Source organism: Ixodes scapularis, unplaced genomic scaffold, assembly GCF_016920785.2.
Source record: "Ixodes scapularis isolate PalLabHiFi unplaced genomic scaffold, ASM1692078v2 PGA_scaffold3__209_contigs__length_174095766, whole genome shotgun sequence".
Taxonomy (NCBI): Eukaryota; Metazoa; Arthropoda; class Arachnida; order Ixodida; family Ixodidae; genus Ixodes; species Ixodes scapularis.
Genome location: NW_024609868.1, coordinates 88,110,106 through 88,131,689, shown reverse-complemented (window position 1 = coordinate 88,131,689; position 21,584 = coordinate 88,110,106). Strand labels below are relative to the sequence as shown.

The following is a 21,584-nucleotide window of genomic DNA, read 5'->3' as shown; positions in this document are numbered from 1 at the left end:
AAGTTCGCTTTTGCAAGGAGTTGAGCCGAATCAACAGCACCATTTGCAACCTTGTGCAGAAAAATTAAATCACGAACAGTCTTAAATTAATGCAGATCGTCAAAACCGGCATTCGTTCCGTCGTCGCCGGTCTTAACAATATGCAACATAAACCAGCTCGCCTGTTTACTAGCTTTATCATCTTAAATTAATCTAGTAATTTTTTGTTTTTCAAGTCGAATAAACCTAAGATGTAGATCATTCACCACCACGGGAAATGTTATTTTTGCGTCTTGTGCATTTATTGACTTTTTCAACCTTATTAATTACGCCAGGTGCACGGGACTGTCGAGTTGCAGAAGAATAGATGAACAATTGTATAATTTTCGTAACCTTTTGTGTAAAATAAGAACTCCCATTTATGTCTAGCTGTATGAACTTAAAACGTTCTGCAAGAGCATATGTTCGACAAATAAAAAAGCAAATGTTTCATGAACTAAAATAGATCCGTTAATCTGAAGTCATAATGCCAGAACTGTCAGTGAAAATATTTTTGTATCATAAAATGATGATTGTTTTTTACTACATCTCCTTCAGAAAATAAGGAGTTATTTTAGGTGGCACAAAACTGCCTCGTAGCAGAGTCTGGAGTTGGGCAAGTTGGTACATCTTAGATTCGAAAAGCGCCAGAAAACAGGGACAACAGAAGGAATAGACGAAAGGATGCGCTACTTTCAACTGAATATTTGCCTCGTAAGTTTGCCTCGTAGGAAATGACTTAGGTGGGTTCAAATATATTTACTCCAGTGCTGCTTTATATCTAAACTTTTTTAGGGGGTTGGTTTTGTCACTTGGATGAAAATACATGGCAGTTGTACCAATATTTAAATACAGTCATGCCGGTCTTTGTAAGACCTCCAAGATAATATTTATATTTTGATTTTTGCCGTGGTATTGGGGGTTATTATGAACAAGTACACTTATGTTCAGTTCAATCAATCCCGTTGTCTCAACCAGCATGGTGTCAGTCAGGAACGGTCAGTGGAATCAAATCTTGTGTAATTGCTTGAGTAGACATTACCTAAGGTCACTTCTAGAGGGCAAAGTTTATGCTATTTATTTTGATGGCTCAAAAGTTATTTGATCTCGTGGATTATGACTTGGTGATTGAAACATTTCGTGAGTTCGGTTTCACTGAGATAATGTAGTGAAAAATTGGCGCTTGAAAAATAATCTGATACTGCACCAATGTAAAATCACGCTTTTTTTTTTTATTCATCCGAAGGGCCAGCATGGCTATTCATATACGTGACCCCGGAAAGCTGTTTTATTCAGATGTTATTTCATTTCGCACGTTTTGAATGTTTTTACTTATCAGTTTTAAGTCCTGGACGCTATCTCTAGAATAAGGAAAATGTTTAGTTCGTTTTAAGCAGGATTAATTTATTTTGCGTTCTTGTTTCGTCAGAAGCGGAAGCTCTGCTCCGTCGTGTGAAACGTTGTCAGATTTATGCAATTCCCCTTTGTTTTAGGTTCAAGGCTGCCCCGTGCAAATTGTTTATAATAGAGGGTTTGGAAGACGATCATTCTAACTACGACCTGCTCCCTACCCCGCTTGGTGAAGTACACTTGCACAAAAGTACCATAAATATAAGCGATATTCTACTGTACAACACAGTTAATATCATGTTCGAGGTCTCTTTGCTTTTTAATGACATTTGATTTTATGTTCCACTAAAACGTTTTGGATTTTCTTTACTCTCTGCCCACTGAGCATTCATGTCGTGTTTCCAATGATCGGTTACAGCTTTTCTATAGCCGTGAAAGAAACTATTTTTACATGTGTTATTCCCCCGCAATAGTTCCAAGACGCTCGTTCGCACCTTGATGACATATGCATCTGGTCTTTTCCTATTATAGCTTTATTTTTAGATTCATATTTTTTTTCGTTTGTTTTGCTTTGTAATCCTTTTTAGTTTTGTTTAATGTGTACAGACTTAGGCCAAGGGCTGGTATCGTTCACGGCGAAAAGAGCAAGAAACAATGTAAAAGTTTAACCAGTTAAACTTAAGTCTAAATAGTAAGAATGGAGAGAAAGTAAAATGTTAAACAAAACAAAATCCTATAGAGATTTAGCGCAGGCATTATTAATTCATGCGCTTCATGTATGTGTGTTCGGCAAAACAAAATGTACGCAACGAGGGCTCATTTTGCTTGGATTCGCAAATTTGATTATTTCGGCAACCAGTTCGGGGCAAATTTTACGTTTTGCAGTTTTCTATCAAGTCATGCCACGGGGCAGCGATACAACATTTCGCTGAGTCATATGCCTGAAAGCAAAGGTTTTTAGAGCACCATCAACGAATCGCTAACTTACGAGATCTTTGAAGAAAGGTGCAACGATCGCACCAACCCGGCTGGCAGTTAGTGCACTTCCCAGAGCGACAGCTCGCACCACAGTGGGGAAGCACTCTGTGACTTGAACGCAGATCACGCTGTAGGCACATTGCACGCAAAACTTCCCTACCATCACCAGGGCGAGTTGAAACCACACCATGTCTGCAAAACCACACGTCCAAAATATACCGTGAGATACACTTCTTCGTGTAATCTCAATTAGATAAAAACAATTTAAATTAGACGCTGCACAGCGCTCCCCAATAATTTTTTTACTAATTTATTCATATGTTGCATCTAGATTAGCTGATCAGTGGCTTCTGTATGTGGCGTTTACTGACGTCATATCAGCTGAAATTCTAGTGACCTTACAGCTGAGTGTGTGCTTTTTGCAGCGCAGTATTTGCACTATAGATTATATTTTTCTCCACAAGGACAAGTAGGAATAGCGACGAGGATGATGGGATAACATCACATGGAAAGCGGGTGTACATAACTTTCACTAACGTCATTTTAAATGCCATTGTGTTGACCTTACTTCTGGGCGTGTACCTTTTCTAGTACTTAATTTGCGCCACCAAATTTGTTTTAACTTGCCAAGGACAAGTAGGAACGAGTACACAATGTCAGCGTATGTCACATAATATACACGCCACGGACACATGGTCTCCACTGACGTCACATCGGCTAACATTGCGGTGGCATTACTGCTGAGCGATTATTTTTGTAGCGCACATATTGTATCATCGATTTTTTTATAGGAACGACCATTAGCATGAAACGGTAACGTCACGAACAAGCCATGTATATCAATCAGGAAAGGTTTTCGAAACAGTGACTCCTTCATATAAAGTGTGTGATTGATACCATTACTCCTTTTTGACACATTGGAGACAATGGAATTATCAGAGCAGCAATTGTTTTTTTATATATATATATTGGAATTTGCAACAGAAAAACGGGAAATATAAAAGTCTACTCACCGGCTGGCACAAATGCTAATGTTAGGCAAGCCACAGTTGAGGGAACGTAGAGGATGAAATAAATGACCCGCCGTCGAAGGTAGTTGATAACCACCATGGCCCCCAGTATCACAGGAATTTCCAGCAAGGCCACCAGTAAGAAGTTGATAAATGGGCTTCCTCCGAAGTCCGTTATCTTGTAGATGAGGTCGTAATATAGCAACACCACGACTGCTCTGTAAGGAAAAACGAACCAAATATTTACTGTCAAGATACGGGATTTTTATTTTGCCGAGCATGCACAGAATTTTTTACATGCAGGTTTACAGATTGTGTCGTGTGTACTTTTTCAATTAAAAAAAAATGGTTGGTCAATATAAACTTTTAAACGATGACGAACGGAAGCCAATACGTTTAGAGATGGCATTGTTTGCTATATTTTCGTATTGTGGTGAGTTGTAGACCATTTCAGTTCAATTGCAATATCAAAGCAATGTATTCTAAACGCAGGTGAAACTGGCATTCACTGGCGTGCCTTAGTTTTCACTCCTGTAAGCACAAGACACTTTTCTGATTTTGAGCATTTAAAGATTCCTAAGGAAGATTTTTTTTTCAGGCACGTTATAGTTTACAACTTCGATTGGTCAAAGAGGAATAAGAAAATGTTTACGCAAAAAGTCTTAGAGAGAAATTACTTCATAATTATGCCAGTGTAACCTTCATATTACTGTTAGTCTATCCACAATTTATTAACTTCTTAAGTCGTTTTTATTTTGCCCATAATTATGATACCTACGCACTGCAATAGAAAGTTATATCTGCTCTTTATTAGTTACTTATATTACAGTATCCCTAAATATAGTTCAATGCACCAATCTTGCCCCATAAAAGTATGACCACATTTTAATGAAATCCACCCGCTTTCATATGCCGTTTTGTTTAAATTTTATTTACAGAAAAGAAGCTGCAGCGCCGAAAACTTGGCATTATAGCAGGTACAGCCCATGGATTAATACACTCAATAATATATTAAAAAAAACAGAACACTTGAATGTACAACCTGGGCTTTCAATAAAGAAAATACATAAACAGAGAACATAAACAACATTAAAAACCAAAACCATTTCCTGAGATAAATGGTCCCACGTCGTCGCGAATAAACAAAGACTCTGGTAACAGGTTCCACTCAGCGTGGAAAAAATGAAAACTTCTTATAATCTGTTCTACGAAAAATTTCCCTTATTTTTCTGGTATGATCCACATGATTTGAAATGTAGTTAGGAAATTTTATGTAGTTGCTTTTATCAATACCAGTCATATCATTAAAAATTGCGAGCAAGAACCTCAATAAAAAATCTCTGGGCCTTGACAATAAAGTTTCCCAACCAAGTACATTTTTCGTCTCTGTTATGCTATTGTTCCTACTATAATTTCATGTCACAAACTTCGCAGCACGGTTTTGAAGTTTTTCTAACTTATCTGCAAGGTACTTCTGATGCGGATCTTACAAAACACATGCGTATTCCAGTGTAGGTCTTACCAAACAGCAATAGGCAGTCTAAACATTTCGAAAAAACCCTGAGTCTGGGACAGTAAGGGACGGACAAACACAAAGTCTCAAACACAGCTCAAAAGTTTGTCCGTCCTTTATTGTCCCAGTCTCAGGGTTTTTTCGAAATGTTTAACCACCACCAGCTCGTTTGTGCCCTTACCTTTTGTTCAATAGGCAGTCTTTTTTAGCTTGTGTGGAGCACCGCGTAAATTTCGAATAAGAAAATTTAAAGTGCGGCTGGCCTTCTTAGCAGTTCCAGTGACATGAACATCAAAAATAAAGGGTGCTTGACAAAGTAATCCCAAGATATTTAACATCACTGTTATTACTTAATCTATGATCATCAATAAAATGGCATGATGGAACAGGGTTAGGTTTCCTCCCAAAAGTGACTTGCACACACTTTTCCACATTTAAGCCCCACTCCCAAATCCTGAACCAATCTGATATTTTATCTACGTCCGACGGCAAAAAAGCTGAATCACCAACACTGTCTACCCTGCTGTACAAAACACAATCTTCCGCAAACAGCCTTATGAACGAGTTAATGGTCGATGATATGTCATTAATAAATACAAGAAATAAAAGGGGTCACAGTACTCAACCCTGCGACCTTAAGAGTAGCAGTGCTTTAAGATATTTGGACATTGCGTTTCAACGAAGCAAGCCCTATGGGCGTGTGTTTTCTGAATACTGGAAATATTTCTACGCCAATAATTCTTGAGACAAAAACTTTCAATTATTTCGGTATAACGGTCGCGGCGGACATCGGCGCTTTACAGAAAGACCGAACCAATGGTTCTTGACGCCACGCCTTCATTAGGAACGTGTAGGTTGCCGTTAAATCGGCAGCTGTCGAAAACGAAATGCTGCTTTGTACATGCAAAACAAACTTTAAGCTACATAGACAAGTCAGACGGAAATAATGAACGAAAATCGTTCGAACGATGCCGCTCCTAATGTACCAAAAATGTAACGTTCATATGACACGTCTTGGTGGCTAACGTGCGATTTCAACGAGCGAAGAATCGAAAATGGCCAAACTCAAACCGCAGTATTATCGCAACGCGGAAGTATGAAATGCCGAAGACTCAAACAGGCACAACTCATAACGCCGAAATATCGGAATATCGGAATTGAAATTGCCGAGAAATTAATTTGTCCAATATAAAGCCGAAGATATAAAATTTCAGAATATGACACCTGAAACAGTATTCTTTGCAATGCATGAAGATGATGCAATTTTATTCTTTGTTAATTATTCGTTTGAACCCCCTAGCGACATAAAACACTAAAGTCAAGCAAATATTAAAAAAAAAAAAAAAAAACCTTTCGCACTAGCCGCGCTAGCAATCTCACTATGCAGAGCATTCCTTTGTTTTAACAAAAGAAAAAAAAACACTCATGCCTAATTCCCTCTTCGTAAGGAGCCTGTGTGCCTTGTGAATGTGATAGTGACGTTGTAAAATGTAATTAGGAGATCATAGCTATGATAAACTACTGTTGCCCAGTGGTTTTATGATAGATACTATATAAAAACTCTAAACGTATTTTTGCTGGAATAATAATGAATTTTATCGTAGCTCATCATTATTATCAGTAATCAGTGACACTTGCGTAAAAGTCATGCCTTCTCAGGACGAAGCGGTAGGCGCGGATAGGCATTATCATTAGGAAGGATCCCAGACAGTGCAAGCATACTCCAACGCCGGGCGAACATAGGCAATATATGCAAGCTCTTTCGTAAACTGGTTTAATTTTTTTTTTAATGTTCAACGCCGAAATTTAAGTGTTTTCCCGGCCCTTATTACAGCATCGCCTATGTTTGCGTTTTATGCGCAATCAACTGAAAGAAGATATAAACTTATTTTTATTTTTCTGACTAAAGCTAAACATGATCCAATTTCTTTACGTTGAGCTTCAACTTCAACTTTTTGCAGTATTGTGCAACTTTATTCACGTCATCCCGCAATTGTGTAGAGCTTTCCTGTTCCGTATACACCTGTGCACGACGCAATAACACCTTTGAACTCATGCCATCATTCATTTAATTGACAAATATTATACATTACAACGGCCTTAGTGCAAAATCTTTCCTTTATATTTATTTTATAACACCTTTGGAAGATGATTGTTCAATACAAATGTATTGCACACTTTAAGCAATTACAGGCCACTAAAGTAGAATATAAAACCCGAAATGGAGCGATGGCGCAACACTCACGCGCACATCTTGCGAAGCGCGAGGCGTTAGCTCTAGCTCAGATTGCACACCACTTCTTTTTCACGGGCAAATTTAAAGGCCGTGAAAAAAAAACTCTCAGAAATGGCCGAATCAGCTCGCAATCTTTACTATGCTCGCTCATCTCAGTGTCATCCTATTTACTTTTTTTTTTAAATTGTTCATTACTGAGGCCTCTGAATTCTGCGTGAAAAAGAAGTGTTATCAAACTCCGGAAATATGTAAAAAATAATGAAATTCTGTTTTCTGAATCAGTCTACGATTTTCTTTGAACCTTTCTCCGCGTAGCTCAGGCTTTATTAACAAAAACAAAAACACATTCTGATTCTTCTGCCTTATAGCAGAGGGGTCCCTTGTTTACTAAAATTCACACTGACTGATTTTGCGCGATTCCTCAAATATGGTTTAATGCTTTGACGCTGCCCGTGTTGTCCACAGTAATTGCGGACAACCGGAGAAATGGAGGGTACTGTGACCTCAAACGAACGGCGCGGTGATGATGACAAGGCGAATAATTATCTTTAAAACTGCAATGAAGTGACATTTGCAAGACCACGCCAACATTGCAGTTTTTATACGATACAACGAGGCCAACACGAAGCCGATAACGCAGGTTGTACACGGTCAGAGTTGGCTTCTCTTAACAAGACAGTGCGAAGGAAGTTCGGTCATGAGATAAGGAGGTATGTTTACTTTTCGCTGTTTTGTGTTTCGCCCTTTTCGCAATATGGGTTTTCAGAATCATGATGTTTGCGATATTTTAACTGTGTTGCGTTTTTTCTATAATACTTTTCGTGTTGTTTTTTTTTCGATTTCGATTTGTTGGTGTTTAGACGTTTGATCTTTCTATAATTTGTTGTTTTAATTTTCGGTTTTTTGATATGAATGAACTCTCCCACATATGGTTACTATGGATAATGATGTCGCGCCAACTAGCTTGACTGTAACGGCCTCTGACGCCTCTCACAAATGTAGTTCCTGCCATGTTTTACCTTAACTTGCAGTTGAAGGCCCTTGAGAGGGTATAATAAATACACAATAGTACAAAGCAGAACTTAAATTTTTGCAGTCCACAACCTGATTCCGGCCGACTACTCATACTGGCTACTTACGAGCTCTAATTGTAAAATACCTTGTCCGACTAACATTTATATAAAATATAGTACTTCCGCTTTGGTAAATAATTTACTAATTATCACTTCGCACTCGCACCCTGAGGTTCCAACATGTGGCCACGCTATTTCAGTAAATCAGTTATTTCTTTAGAAATATCTTTTTTACACTTCTAATTGTCTATAAAAAAAGTAATTTACAGATAACTTTTGTGGGCTCGCAGTGCTTGCCTATTGTATAAACATGTTCACGGCTTTATTGTGTTTACTTGTAATAGACTGGTTCCGGCTATGTGAGCCTCGAAATAAATTAAGCCATCATCTGAAATCGCAGCATGAATTTACACATATTTATTTATTCTAGTATGTCAGTATATTTTGCGACTTCTTTTATTAGCACGTTTATACCGGGTGTTTTGGAAAACTTGTATATTCCTAAAGAGCGTGTTAGGATGAGTATATAGGTGGCAGAAATAATAAAACAGTAAGAGAACGACACAGGCACATTCTTTAAATTTCAATTGAACAAATATTCCCGCCTGTGTCTTGTCCTCTTATGTTTATTGTTTCTGCTATATATATATATATATATATATATATATATATATACTTGTATCATGCTTCATTTAATTAGCTTCATATATTTGAATGAATGAATACTTACAACTGGACATGAGTAGAAATACTGATGATTGCTATCTTCCATGAGCGGAACAAGTCCAAGATGGTTGACTTGTTCCTCTTATCTTCCTGTAATAAAGAGGAGGACAAACTGTTAGGAAATCAGGAATTTGGTGGCAGGAACGCACTAGTACAAAGGAATAAAACACTTCAATGTTGGTGTAGCATTTTTATGTCAAATTATATGCAACAGGTCAGATATGTTGACGCTTATTTGCCCTAACGTGCTGTTATGACGAGGAACGACTTTTGGTGTAAGGAAATTGCTGTAAATATTTTAAAATATCTTTTAGTGACCGCAACGTTCACTCTTTCACTCGTAAAAAACAAAGTACGCCAACTACCTCAACAGTTGATTGAAAAGTGATATTTTGTTTTTGCGTCTAGCAGTATGGTAATGTAACATCATCAAATAATGATTTGATAAGCGCATTTCACTCAAAAAAGATCCCCAGTTGAATTTTAATTGTGTTATTTAGCAAATTGAAAAGGTTTGGAAAGACCACATGAAACTAATTATCAAAAACCGTAAAGTTAAAGATAGCAGTGGCTAACACGCCTTTGCTTATTCGTTTCATTTTCCAGTCTTCAACTTTTTTAATACAGTAAGTACGTTATGCTAAACTATGCATTTGTTTTCTTGCAACTCGATAGAATATGCAACATTTCTTGGAGGTGCGTCAATCAGCTCCTAATCTAGTAGTTTTGTAGAAAAACAAATAATCTCCAAGAACTACGTCGTTTTCCATTTTTTCCTCGGCGTTTAAATGACATCTTGAATTTTCTGGTCTTCACATTCCTCGTGACCCACAAACCGAGTTACAAGCGTGTGATATAAATTGCCGTGCATAATGTATTGTACAGGCAAGCTGGATCCTTCCACGAGCCGAACAAGTCCAAGATGGTTGACTTGTTCCTCTAAGGGCGAATCTCATAGTTTGAAGCTTACACAATCAAAGTATATATAAAAAATAAGTAAGCATTTTTGGTTGATTTTTTGAAGCCATTTTGTCGGCAGTGTTTAAACACCGAAATATTCAACAGGTGCTCCAAAATCGTGTTTTTGTGCTTTTGGCGCGGTGCAATCTCATTCATCATATTTTTTTGTCTTCCCGCGGAAGTGAACTATTGAATAACGAAATGTTTCGTTTTTTATTCCATATCGAATCAAACGGGAACAGAATAGCACCATTTCACGGTGCAGTCATGCGATCTATATAGATCCTAATATGGCTCGCTAAAACTAGAGGTAAACAAAATAAAAATTATTTCTCCTACTCGCTTGTACATTTCTACAACAATGTTAAGGAAGTAGTTCAGACTTACCAGCTCAACCTTCTCTTTAGATTCCAGAACCAGCTTCTCAATCTCCCTTACGTGGAGACCATTTCTCTTGACAATCCTATGAAGGACTGCCTCTGCCGCTTCAAACCGGCCAACAACCAGAAGCCACCTGGGAGATTCTTCCATGATGCTAGGGAAGTAGTGATGGAACGTTAATGTCGTTAGGAACTTCGCACTTTTTCCAAAGGGGAAAGTAACCTAAACCCCGACCACTTCAGTTCACCGCGTTCTTTGATTGTGCACGTGACGCGTGCGCTTTATATGTTGTAAGTAGGGCTCCGTGTTTGAATATCAACCAAGAACTCCCCTCCCCCCAAAAAATTAATAAATGAATAAAATTTAAAAAAAAAAATCCGGCTATATCAAAATCAATAAAAACTCCCGAACTGCAGCTTTTTTTTTTTTATACGAGTAAAAAGACCTAGGTTGTAGGGTAGGCAACCGTTATCTGAAGCTTTACTTTGTATCAAGCCGGTGCACAGCTCCTAGTGAACTATCTGCGAGGTTGTCGTTTTAGAGCGCAGCTCTTAGGCGCCCGTTTCCGCGTATAGCGGCGTCGGTGTCGGCGTAACCGCGCGTGTTGCATTATTGGACGTCACAGACCTATACACCAATTCGATTCCCCGCTAAATTTAGCGAACAAACTGCATTGGTGTGTAGGTCTGTGGTGTCCCATAATTCAACAGTGCGCATTCAGTTTTTCCGCTAAATTTAGTAACAAAACTGACGTCACAAACTTGAATAACTTACAAATACATGTAATAGAAGCATGGAAGAGTTCTTATGTTAACCTGTGTATATTTTGGCACGACAGTGCAGGGTGCGAAAATGCCGCACGCAACAAAACACCATGGTTAAGGGCGCAAGCATCAAAGCGTCAAAAGAGCACGACTTGACAACTGCACAAACGAAAATGGCCCCTTTTTGACCAATGAACAACGAAATCTGCATTAGTAAATTGTGCTTCTAATGTATTTCTCTGAAAGCATTATCGTAGTATTCTTCAAATTGCGTAATTATGCAGTGTTAAATAGTTTTAGCACAATGCTCCCTTGTCTATTGAAAATTATTTGCTAACCAGTTCTATCTCGTCAGCTCACACCTCAAGCTCATTACAATAAATTAATATTTTTGAGAGTCAAAACGCATTGCCATCGTCGACGTTAAACTCAGAGCTCACATGCACTGAAGGAACTGGCATCTATAAATAATTAAGCAAATAGAAATACAGCTCGCAATATATATAAGGCAAATGTCTTGCTGCTTCGGTGAAATGCAATTGATTTATTTGCGAGAATTATTTTTAAAAATAACGAAGATGCATTCAATTTAAGCGGAAGAGCACTACACAGGGGTAATTCCCTTTCGAGCGCCGTTCACCTCTGACTTTCAAATATTATATATGCTGTAAGCCCCATATTTATGTCTGTCAGTCATCGAAATTCGTTTTGGCTACATAGATGTGTCCTCAACAAAATGTGAACAATTTAGCGTGTAATGCACACGAGTAAATAATCTAAGGAAGAAGGACTCAAAATGTAAAGAAAGTACAATACATAAACTTTCGCAAAACACATAATATAAAGTCCACACCAATATAAACAGTCAATGAAACTTCTAATATTCAAGTTCTTAAACATGGTAGCACACCGTACGCTGCTAGCAGTGACTGAAATAAAATGAATAACGGTGTGCTAAATTAATATTTAGCGCTGATGCGACTTCGACTTGAGTGCCATGCCTCAATTCATTCATCGCGTCCTGTTGTTTTGACATGTGCTAGTTTGACAGTACTTTTTTGTTATATGCTATTTGGTCCCGCGCTATTGGTCTGTGTCTCTGTATTATTTTTTTTTAAGTCGAAGAACTTGCAGAAGTACAGAAAAGGCTGCAAACGCACATGCACAATACTTTAGCACGAGCCGAGAACCGTTTTCCAAAACCACGCGCGCCTCTGACATAAAACATTTCCGTTATTACGTTGCCAGTGAATATGAGCTGCCAGGTCTATCACAGCAGCTTACAAATTCGCTATGTCACAAAATTTATTGTGGGTGGGAAGCGCGCACAGCCCACATTACTCTTAGAACGCAGGCCTATCTTACGAAGCATAAAACTGTTTACACGTTTACGTATCATACTCACTAGGCGACAAGCAGCATGATAATCAAAGGCGCGGAGATGGCGAGCTGCAGATGTACCCAGTTGGTGAGGAGGTAGGCCAGACCGGGAAGTACAATGAGGCCCAGAACCCAGCCGACTTCCTGGAGCATGGAAATCAGAGCTCGCTTGCGAGGGGCCACGCACTCGATGGCTGCAAAGCGAAGACTACCATTTTGTAGTCGTTCCACCTAGACAGCGAACACTTCGATATGAAGGCGAACACAGCTGTGAACTGAAGCCACAAAGGGCAGGGCCAAATCGGCTAAAACATAGAGGTCCTACTTGTTCAACGCTGGGTAAGTAAATATTTCATAAAACATGTGAGATTTGGATTACAGTAATAAAATTTCAGAGGAGTGTGGAAACTTTGTTGTCAATCCTAAGAAATGGATGGGATCAACGAGTGTACTCATGCAATTTCTGTTAACTCTATACTTCCCTTTCTTTCTTTTCTAAACAAAGCGCATGTATGCTTTCTTGTGTTTTTATAAAAAGAAAACAAAAACAGACATAATCGTTGCAAAAATAAATGCGGTCTATTCAGGGTCAATCACAAAACATGACACTTCTGCATGTTACCGAGTGTGTATTTAGATTAATATGTACAGTCGTTCATTTGGTATTGGATGCAATTTTCGTTTCTCGGGGAATTGGCGCGCCCGCGTACGGGCTTCCGCCTTTCTCCTTTCGCCTCGCACGCCCCCTAGAATAACATTCGAACTCTCCAAATAAAGATTATGATTATGTATGTGGAACATTTAAACACATATCTTATGATATAATAAAAGAAGCACGAGTTTATAGCTTGAAATTCAGCATTGTAGTTTTCAATTTGTATCTTGCGGTCCACAAAATACATTAATAATCGAGGATCGACCCTGTTTCTCAACAGGTAATCAAATTTGTTACTACTGCAACACCACCGATGCTGAGCAGGTGATGAACGTTAACAAGATGACAGAGTAAATTAATTGCTAGAACTTGAACTTAAAAACTAAATAATAAAACGCAAGTTTGTACCAAAAGCATTAGACGCATTTGAAAGTGCCATGATTTATATCCGGAACTTTCAGGGTTCTGACTAAAAATTTTGCGCTTCAACCTTCTGGATTTGAGTTTGGGATGCAAACTTTAACCAGAAGACATCTCAAAAGTATAAAACTCCCACAGTTGTCTCAGCTTTGTGTTAATGTTACGATATGGCCGCATTCCTTGCATACCCAAGTGCACTGTAACACACTCGAGCAAAACAGATATGCAAGCGTGCATCCAAATTGCTACATGGGCGTACGGACAGGGCCAAAATTAGGTGCATTTACTCCAAGTAACGTGCTGACACTTACTGATGAACCTAGGTATCCCACTGACAAACAGCAAAACACGAAGGCGCTCGGTTAAGCATTTCAACTCGCAGACTCTCACGCATGAGTGAGCTTGAACATAAAGGAAGTTTCCTCCAGCGTCATTGTTCCAAATAATATGAAACAAGCATTTCAGAAGTTGATAGTTTTCTACACGTAACGTACTATTGTGTGTGACCGTGATTGCCGTTCACGAGAAAGTGTGAAGAAGCCGATCACTGCCTAATATAAATATAACATATTCAGTCTCAAGTCGAAACAATTCCGTTTTGTTCACATTCACGTAGGCATTAGTCTGAAGTGATGCCAATAGATTATACCTCATTTCAGCTAAAGGCCAGACGCTGCCAACGCTACCAGGTACTGGGACCAATTAAGCAGCCTCAAAAGCTCAAGTCACTAGGTATGTTTTGTTTATGATTGGTCCAGCGATAATAGGACACGTTGAGAAACATGACGATGGTACGCCTTTGACGCTGACTGGCTGGTCTCATCAACTTGTAACGTTGTATGCGCCTGAACTTAGGGTGAACGAAGTATAAACAGAAATTATCGTAGATTTCACGTGGGGGCTCATCCAAGCATGGAGTAGTATTGCACTACAAAAAACTATGGTTTCGGCAACACCACCTGCAGACGTAAGGATTTGATAGTTACGCCAACTTCAGGGATAGTGGGGGTTTGCTTTCTTTCTCGTCATCTTCGAGCAAGAAGATGACTGGTGCAAGAACTTGGACCAAGGGCATAAACGTTGCCGACGCCACGTTGTGGCTAGTCCCATGAAAGCCACACGCAAAGATAAGACCTAATGCTGCTGGCCGTTAATCGCTACTCGTGAGCACGCGGAAATGGTCCCATGACCGATAGGAAATCATTTATATATGTCACACTTAGGATAGAGGCGCCGATTAACGTAAAGTACGCGACGAAGGCGAAGGAGGCGAGGCCCAGCCAAGTGCGCAGCAAAAACTGACGCGGTTTTGTGGCCGAAACAAAAAGAAACAGAGAAAAGTGAATTCGATGGACGAGGTTGTTTCCCGCGAATAATTCGAAACGTGCGTTTATAATACAAATTACTCTGCTAATTAACAAAGCGTTCAGACGTTTTGTAGACGAGTCCTTCTAGTTTTCAGAACAAATTTTATGGCCTAAGTGTATGATGCAACTAAAACTGACCTTTTTATATTGTTTCCAACGGGAGCAATACCGGCAGCTCCTCTGAGGCGTTAGGCTAACTAATCAGCCTTAGAAGAGTCGAAGTTGTCAGTTGCCTTTTAAGGATAATTATAGGAGTTCGAAACCACCAAGTCAAGGACGATTGCTTTTTACATGTTTTCATGAGACATTTCAAGGCTAATAATCGGGCTACACTTTCTTGCCTTGCAAAGCTAGTTCACAAAGCCTCACGACATAGCTACGTAGCTTCATGACGCGTCTAAGAAGGCACAAAGCGCTAAAAAGGCATTTGAAGTACTTAAACATTTTCCCCAAAGGCTATATTCAGGTTGCAGTTTGAATTCAGCATGTTAAGTTGGTTAAGTACCTTGAAAAACCCTCTAGACAGGACATGGCAGGGCACACAGCACCAGAAACAAAAACGCCCTTACAGAGAAGGACGTCAGACGTGATTTAAATATGATATCAAACTTACCAATAGTGTAGGCGACATTGGTGATGCCCCCGTGACCCGTAGATGCCAGAAAGCGGAACGCATTGAACATGGAGAAGGAACTGGCAAACGCAACTGCCACTCCCGACATCAGGGACAGCAAGGTTCCCGCGAAGATGGCAGGACGTCGCCCACACCTTAAAATATAGAATGTATATCGTCTTAAACTCCCAAACAACTAATAAAGTCAGGAACGCTTCTATATACAGCAAATCGACTTGTTGGCTATTTCAGCTGACAGTACTTTTAAATGCAGGAGCTGCTATGCCACAGTAAAATCGGCGAATCAAGGTAGGAACTTGGTTAAAAGATTTACATTTCTTTCAATGTCTCCTCGTAATTTTCTGAATAAACGAAAGCCTTGAGGACGAAGCCAGGCGTAACTGGCCTCGATGAAAAACTCGTAAATGTGGATGTTCGGTCTTTGCCTGGGATGACAGAAAATTATCAAATACTCTTTTCTAGAACTTCGGTGAATCTAAAATAATGAGGATTAAAAAAATTTCTAAACTTTCGGTAAACAATAAAATAGAAAATTCGAGTGTCTCCCGAGCGTACTTTCAAACATTCTCGTGCATTCTTTTGCAATGAATTGGCTCTCCGGGCTTGCAATGCGATGGACTAACTCTCAAGCTAAAAATGTTCAAGATATTAAGTACGAAAAAAAAAACATTAAATCGCCGGTAACCTTCAACATGTGGAAGCATCTGCGGTGAGAACTGAAGCGCCGTTGAGACATAAATTACCTGAGAAGGTTTTGTTTACTGCATCACGGGGAAGTAAGAGTACCTTCTTACTTCCCCGAGTTCCACTGTCTTTGCCTGAAGGGTGCGGGATATGGGGCAATTTTTTATCCGTTCGTTTTTTGCGCTCGCGAATATAATCAAAATTTTTCTACAGCTTTTTTGTTATTTCTTAATTTTGATATCCCTGTATCTATTTATTATTAAATGCTTGAAAATGACTTACCAGTCTGAAAGATGAGAGAAAACGAAGTTGCCGAGCATGAAGCCGAACATGAGGATTGACTGCGATATCCCCAGCATCCACTGGTTCCCACACACCGTGTTCCACTAAAAAATAAATGCGCATGTGAAATTTATTAGTTTTATTTGTTTCAACTAGAAAAAGAAGTTAACAAAGCATGCATTTGGACACACTGACAATTTCGGACACGTATCGCAATTTTACTATCCCGACAAAATGTGCTAATTCCAAAATGAATATTACAGATTATATTGCTATCGTAGGCGCTCTTCAACTCTAATTCTAACGTTTTCAATGCCGCTGCTTTTGGCAAATTGGTGTTACTTAAAAAAAAGTAAGAAAAAAACAATGTTTATCATTCTAATTATTACCTGCCAATATGTTTATAACGCATTGATGATGTCTGTAAAGTCCGTCCAGTTTTCGCTTCATCTGTCTGGTATCTTAACTCCATCTTGCCATTAATAATAACAGACTGGAATAACCTGCCCAACGGTATCCTGACCCCAAGCAGATCATAACACATTCATATCCCAACTAGCCACCTTTTGCAGTTGCACTATTAACAATATTGATTCGTGTTTGTAGAAATATTTTATTTATGTATTTTCTTTTCGTTTAATTACATGGTTTTTCCTCGAAGTGTTGAAGTGTTCATATTTCCTTCTTCTTTGCTTTATATAACAATGCTCACCAGCTTGTACTGCACCCCTCTTGTGTAACGCCCGTAAAGGCCTTCAAGGTTTGAGAAATTATGATGATGATGATGATGATGATGTATACAGGGTGTTTGTTTATTAAAACGAAAAAAATATACAAAATGAAAAAGAAACTGGGAATAAAAATATTATTTTTGCAGAATAGTTTTATCGACCATAGAGGACTTTAGGGAAAGAGTTTAGAGGAACAATTGGTGTCTTAACTCAAATTCGCTAACTTTTATTTATTAACTCTAGCTGGCATATTTGAATTGGATATTGTCAGGCCGTCGTTTATTCAAGCGAGAAGTGTTTATATTTTAGAAAAAAATAATTAACCATGTTGAATTAACCTGCGACTGGGGTAGAGAAGAAACATCAAAACGTTGAAGGGACAGAAAATAGACAGGACGACGCCTCCAACTCAGCTAGCTCATTTATTTAGTCCACCTCCTTATATAGTCTCAATCTCAAGGTCATCTCCACCAACAAAAAAGGACGAAGTTATACAGATCAAGCGCCACATCCTTCATCACACAATGCAATAACGTTGACAACGTTTACAGGTCGACGCGATAAGGCAACGTCCATCCACCCTCAAACTTGAACGAAAGGAACTCTTCCCCTACTGTTCTATATACAGCAGATACTTCTGAATCATAACACGATCCTTCTCTAGAAAAAAAAACACGGAAATGATAGGTGGGCCAAAGCACGTGGAAACCCACACAAAGGAAAAAAAGAAGAAGAAAAAAAAGGTTTTACAGGCTTTTGTCCCTTCCACGTTTTGATGTTTCTTTTCTACCCCAGTCTCAGGTTAATTCAACATGGCTAATATTCACCAGCTCGCCTGCACCCTTACGATTTACAAAAAAATAATAATAATTCTTCGCGTTTTGGGGTAAATTTCAGTAATTGCGGCAGTGCAAAAACCGTACGACAAAGAGCTCAAAGCACTAGAATAACACAGCCCCCGATGTCCGCGCAGTGTGCTGCACTGCTCCGTCTTCGGGGGCAGTGAGACAACTCATCTGCCTTCTATAAACGACATGCTGTAAATGTCCAATTATAAAATTCTCCTAAAAATAACTAACAATATAATTACCGAAATGAAACGCGGCACTGATTCAAAAATAAACTTCGATGCCTGGGTTAGCTTCCGTCAATCGACGAATGATTGGCGCCGCAATTTTGCTGCGAGCCTTAGCCAAGAGGAGCGGGACTGCTGGCACGAAGATGCGCGCCGATGTTGTTTTTTATCCGTAGAAATTTTAAACACGCGTCCCGAGACGTAAAAGAAACTCTTTACTTCTGGCACGTAAGGTCAATGCTTGATTATGCGTGCCTTATATGGGATCCCTAACAGCACTATCCTATCGATAGATTAGAGAAACTTCAAAATCAACAGCGCGATTTGTTAGTAACAACTACGATCCATACGCTAGTATGACAGAGGTTAAAACCATAAACTATAAAACAAAACAACTATAAAAAAACAGCTTCTGTCATTCTTCTTTTGTAAAGACAATTAGAGAGTGGAACTTGCTGCCTGATGATGTGGTGAGCACCTTGGACAACAGTGTATTTTTTTTCTCGGCTGTATATCTAATCTGAGCGGACAAGTGATCACTTTGTGTTTTTTTATGTATGTGTGTTATTTACTGCCCCTCCTGCAATAATGCCCTCGAGGCAATGTAGGTACTCTGTAAATAAATAAATAAATAATTAAAATAAATAAAAAACTTTTTGCCACCTCCCTAGACTTTTGTCTTTCCAAATTGCATTGATACGGTTACATTTTATTCAAAGGCTTTCTCGGAACAATCGAAAGCCTCAGAACAATTATTGAGATCACAACATACACCACATGACAAAAGCTGACATGGAAACACTCTAGTTGTTTCTTGATGTATTAGTACGACTTTGTTCCCTCAATTAACCAATTGTCAATAGTTGCATAATTCTCAGAAAGCACTTTTTTAAAATCTCTTCCTTTCGTTCTCTATATCTATATATAGTGCATGCTAAAGTTTTCGGGCTGAGAACATATTTTAAAAAAACAAAAAAAAACAGTCACATATGTTTAAGTTAAGAAAGACCGTCTTTAGTTGTACAATATTAATTTTATTTTGTAATAGGGGACCTTTTTTAGAACTAGTGTTTGTGATAAAATTTTGATGTGCTCCTGTACAGAGACTCAATTAGTCCTGAGCTAAATGCACGGTGTTCCCAAAGCCAAATACAATGCTTTCGTGTGTTTTTTTGTTTTGCTTTTTCTCGTAAAAATAAAATACGCATCCCTGAACGTTCAGTGTCCGCTCAGATGTAGCGATTGTTCTTCGAACCAGGTGCTAATGTTTCAGAACGATGCGTTATTTTATTAAAAAAAGTTATAATCGATTTTTGTACATTTTTTGGGGGGAAATGGTGGGCCACGAAACCCATGAATACGTGGGCTTGAAGGCCGCAAACCAGAAAAAAACAAAACTCATTTTTCCGTTAAAAGTTTCAAAAAGTCACTTCCGATTCATGAATAGAATAGTGGTTAATTACAAAAGTTTGTTATCCAGTTCAAACCACGAGTTCAACATATAGGCGGAGACTGAGCATTCAGGCGATACGTAGTTTGCATTTGCAGGGAGAAAACAAAATTTCATTTAGGGGACATGCTGTACGGAACGAAAACTAAGAATCCCTTGACATCAGCACCTCGTAATATACCCTTTAAAAATATAGCATGTTTAAAAAGCTTCGAAGGTAGAGCATCTCAATTCATCTGTCAAGACCAGTATAAAGTATTTCAAGGTCAGTGTGTATCCAGGAAACGTAATTCAAAGTACAGGATAGCATAGAAACAAGAGCTCGTGCTAAGCAATTTTCTATTGCGCAAGGCAACAAAAATAAACATACATTAAGTTTCAGAATGTAGGTAAGGTGGAAGCGCGAGCCAACAAGTAGCCTAAAGATAACCAGAGGAAGTATAATTGTGCCGTGCTCGAAAAAAATAGGGCAAAGTCCTATAACGCATCGAACGTGGGGCGATTGCTTAAATGTGCTATTAAGGCATTTAAAAGCAATTTCTTTGAGTGCAAAACATCAGATTGTTTATTAACTGCCACCACCCTCCTTTGCAACATCAGCATGCATTCCGGAGATCATCAGTGTGTAAAAAATCTAGTAGGAACACAAGTGTGCATCTTAGCCAGCGCCAAGATTTTGGGTTTGACTCCTCGTAAGTGATCAGTATGTACTGGATCAATTAAAAGCAAGAGCTCTCGCACATTGCTTTCATTATGATACCAAAGTAACCAATCCAGTTGCGGGCGCATTCCTCGCTGTGGTGTATACGTGGACGCATGAACGGGCAGATTTCAGGAAGTAGGTGGTTTTGTTATAAGGCCTTTTACGTCCTATAATGAGAATTCAATTAACGTAGCCAAATGTCAATCACAACAATTATGAGTTATTCTTCGTTTATACTGGCGTCAGCTACTCTAAGTTTGTTAAAAGAGGCAAATTACACAAGGAAAATGCGGCGAACTAGTGAAAAAATATTAATGTTACAAATTTATTAGCAGGACTATTCTTTCTATTGTACTCTAACCCTTCATTCAATTGTCAAAACTGCAAAGCATCGCTGGAGACACGACCAATTCTTGCTAGTGAATCAGTTCGTACGGTTTAAAACTTCCTTAAAAGGGCACTGACAGTTCAAAATAATATATTTTTTTATTAAGCGAAACGATTGAAAACGATGCCTAAACATTACCCTCAAAATTCGAAACCTGAAAACTCAATATTTGTGAAGTATACAAATAATTGCCAACAGCCCAACTTGAAGTTGCCGTGCGATCCTCGCCAGCGCAGTGACGTCAAACATTGAGTCGTCCTGCACATAGGATTCCTCTCACGCCCCCGAGCCGTCCCTGCCCGACGTTTCGTGTTCACCCGTGTCCCGCGAACAACCGCTCTTCTCCGTGCGTGGCGTCTATCGCTGCGAGCAGGCGATGCTTCACTTTCGAGTTTAACGTTATTTTAGGACCCTTTCATCCATGTACCATTCTTTCGAGCGGTGTGAGATCTAAAAGAACGTGCACTCGACTTTTGTGAGCGTCTTTGAGGGGCCACGTCGCGCCGGTTCTGCTTGAGTGGTTGCCCCGGTGGAGTCACAATCGAAACTGTACACAGAACCAGCTGTTTTGACCGTTTGACAATTTGCTTTCCGAAGTCTGAAATGTCGTTTGGCACCTAAAAAAGAGAACTTAGTTCGATTTTCTGACTCACTGGTCATCATCAGTGCTACATGCGCCGAGCGCCGCGCCGCCGCCATGTCTTCCGAGAGAGGACAAAGAGCCAGGAGGCGACACCACTCTCGACCTCGATTTGCGGTATTTTATAAAGAAGGGCCGTAGTGCGTTTGCAATTGCGTAAAAAAAT

At 39.2% G+C, this 21,584-nt stretch overlaps 1 protein-coding gene across 4 annotated transcripts in view; it reads right to left on the bottom strand.

The window, feature by feature from the left end:
• Window positions 1-21,584, bottom strand: part of LOC8032369 (organic cation transporter protein) — a 46,827-nt gene that overhangs the window by 8,848 nt on the left and 16,395 nt on the right. For all 4 annotated transcript variants that reach the window (XM_040222151.2, XM_029976625.3, XM_029976624.3 and 1 more), the window contains 7 exons: window positions 16,432-16,535; window positions 15,445-15,599; window positions 12,415-12,583; window positions 10,252-10,399; window positions 8,909-8,994; window positions 3,360-3,574; window positions 2,357-2,538 (listed from right to left, as the gene is read on the bottom strand). In XM_040222151.2, the coding sequence (XP_040078085.1) occupies window positions 2,357-2,538; window positions 3,360-3,574; window positions 8,909-8,994; window positions 10,252-10,399; window positions 12,415-12,583; window positions 15,445-15,599; window positions 16,432-16,535 (1,059 nt within the window). The remainder of the gene's footprint in view (window positions 1-2,356; window positions 2,539-3,359; window positions 3,575-8,908; window positions 8,995-10,251; window positions 10,400-12,414; window positions 12,584-15,444; window positions 15,600-16,431; window positions 16,536-21,584) is intronic.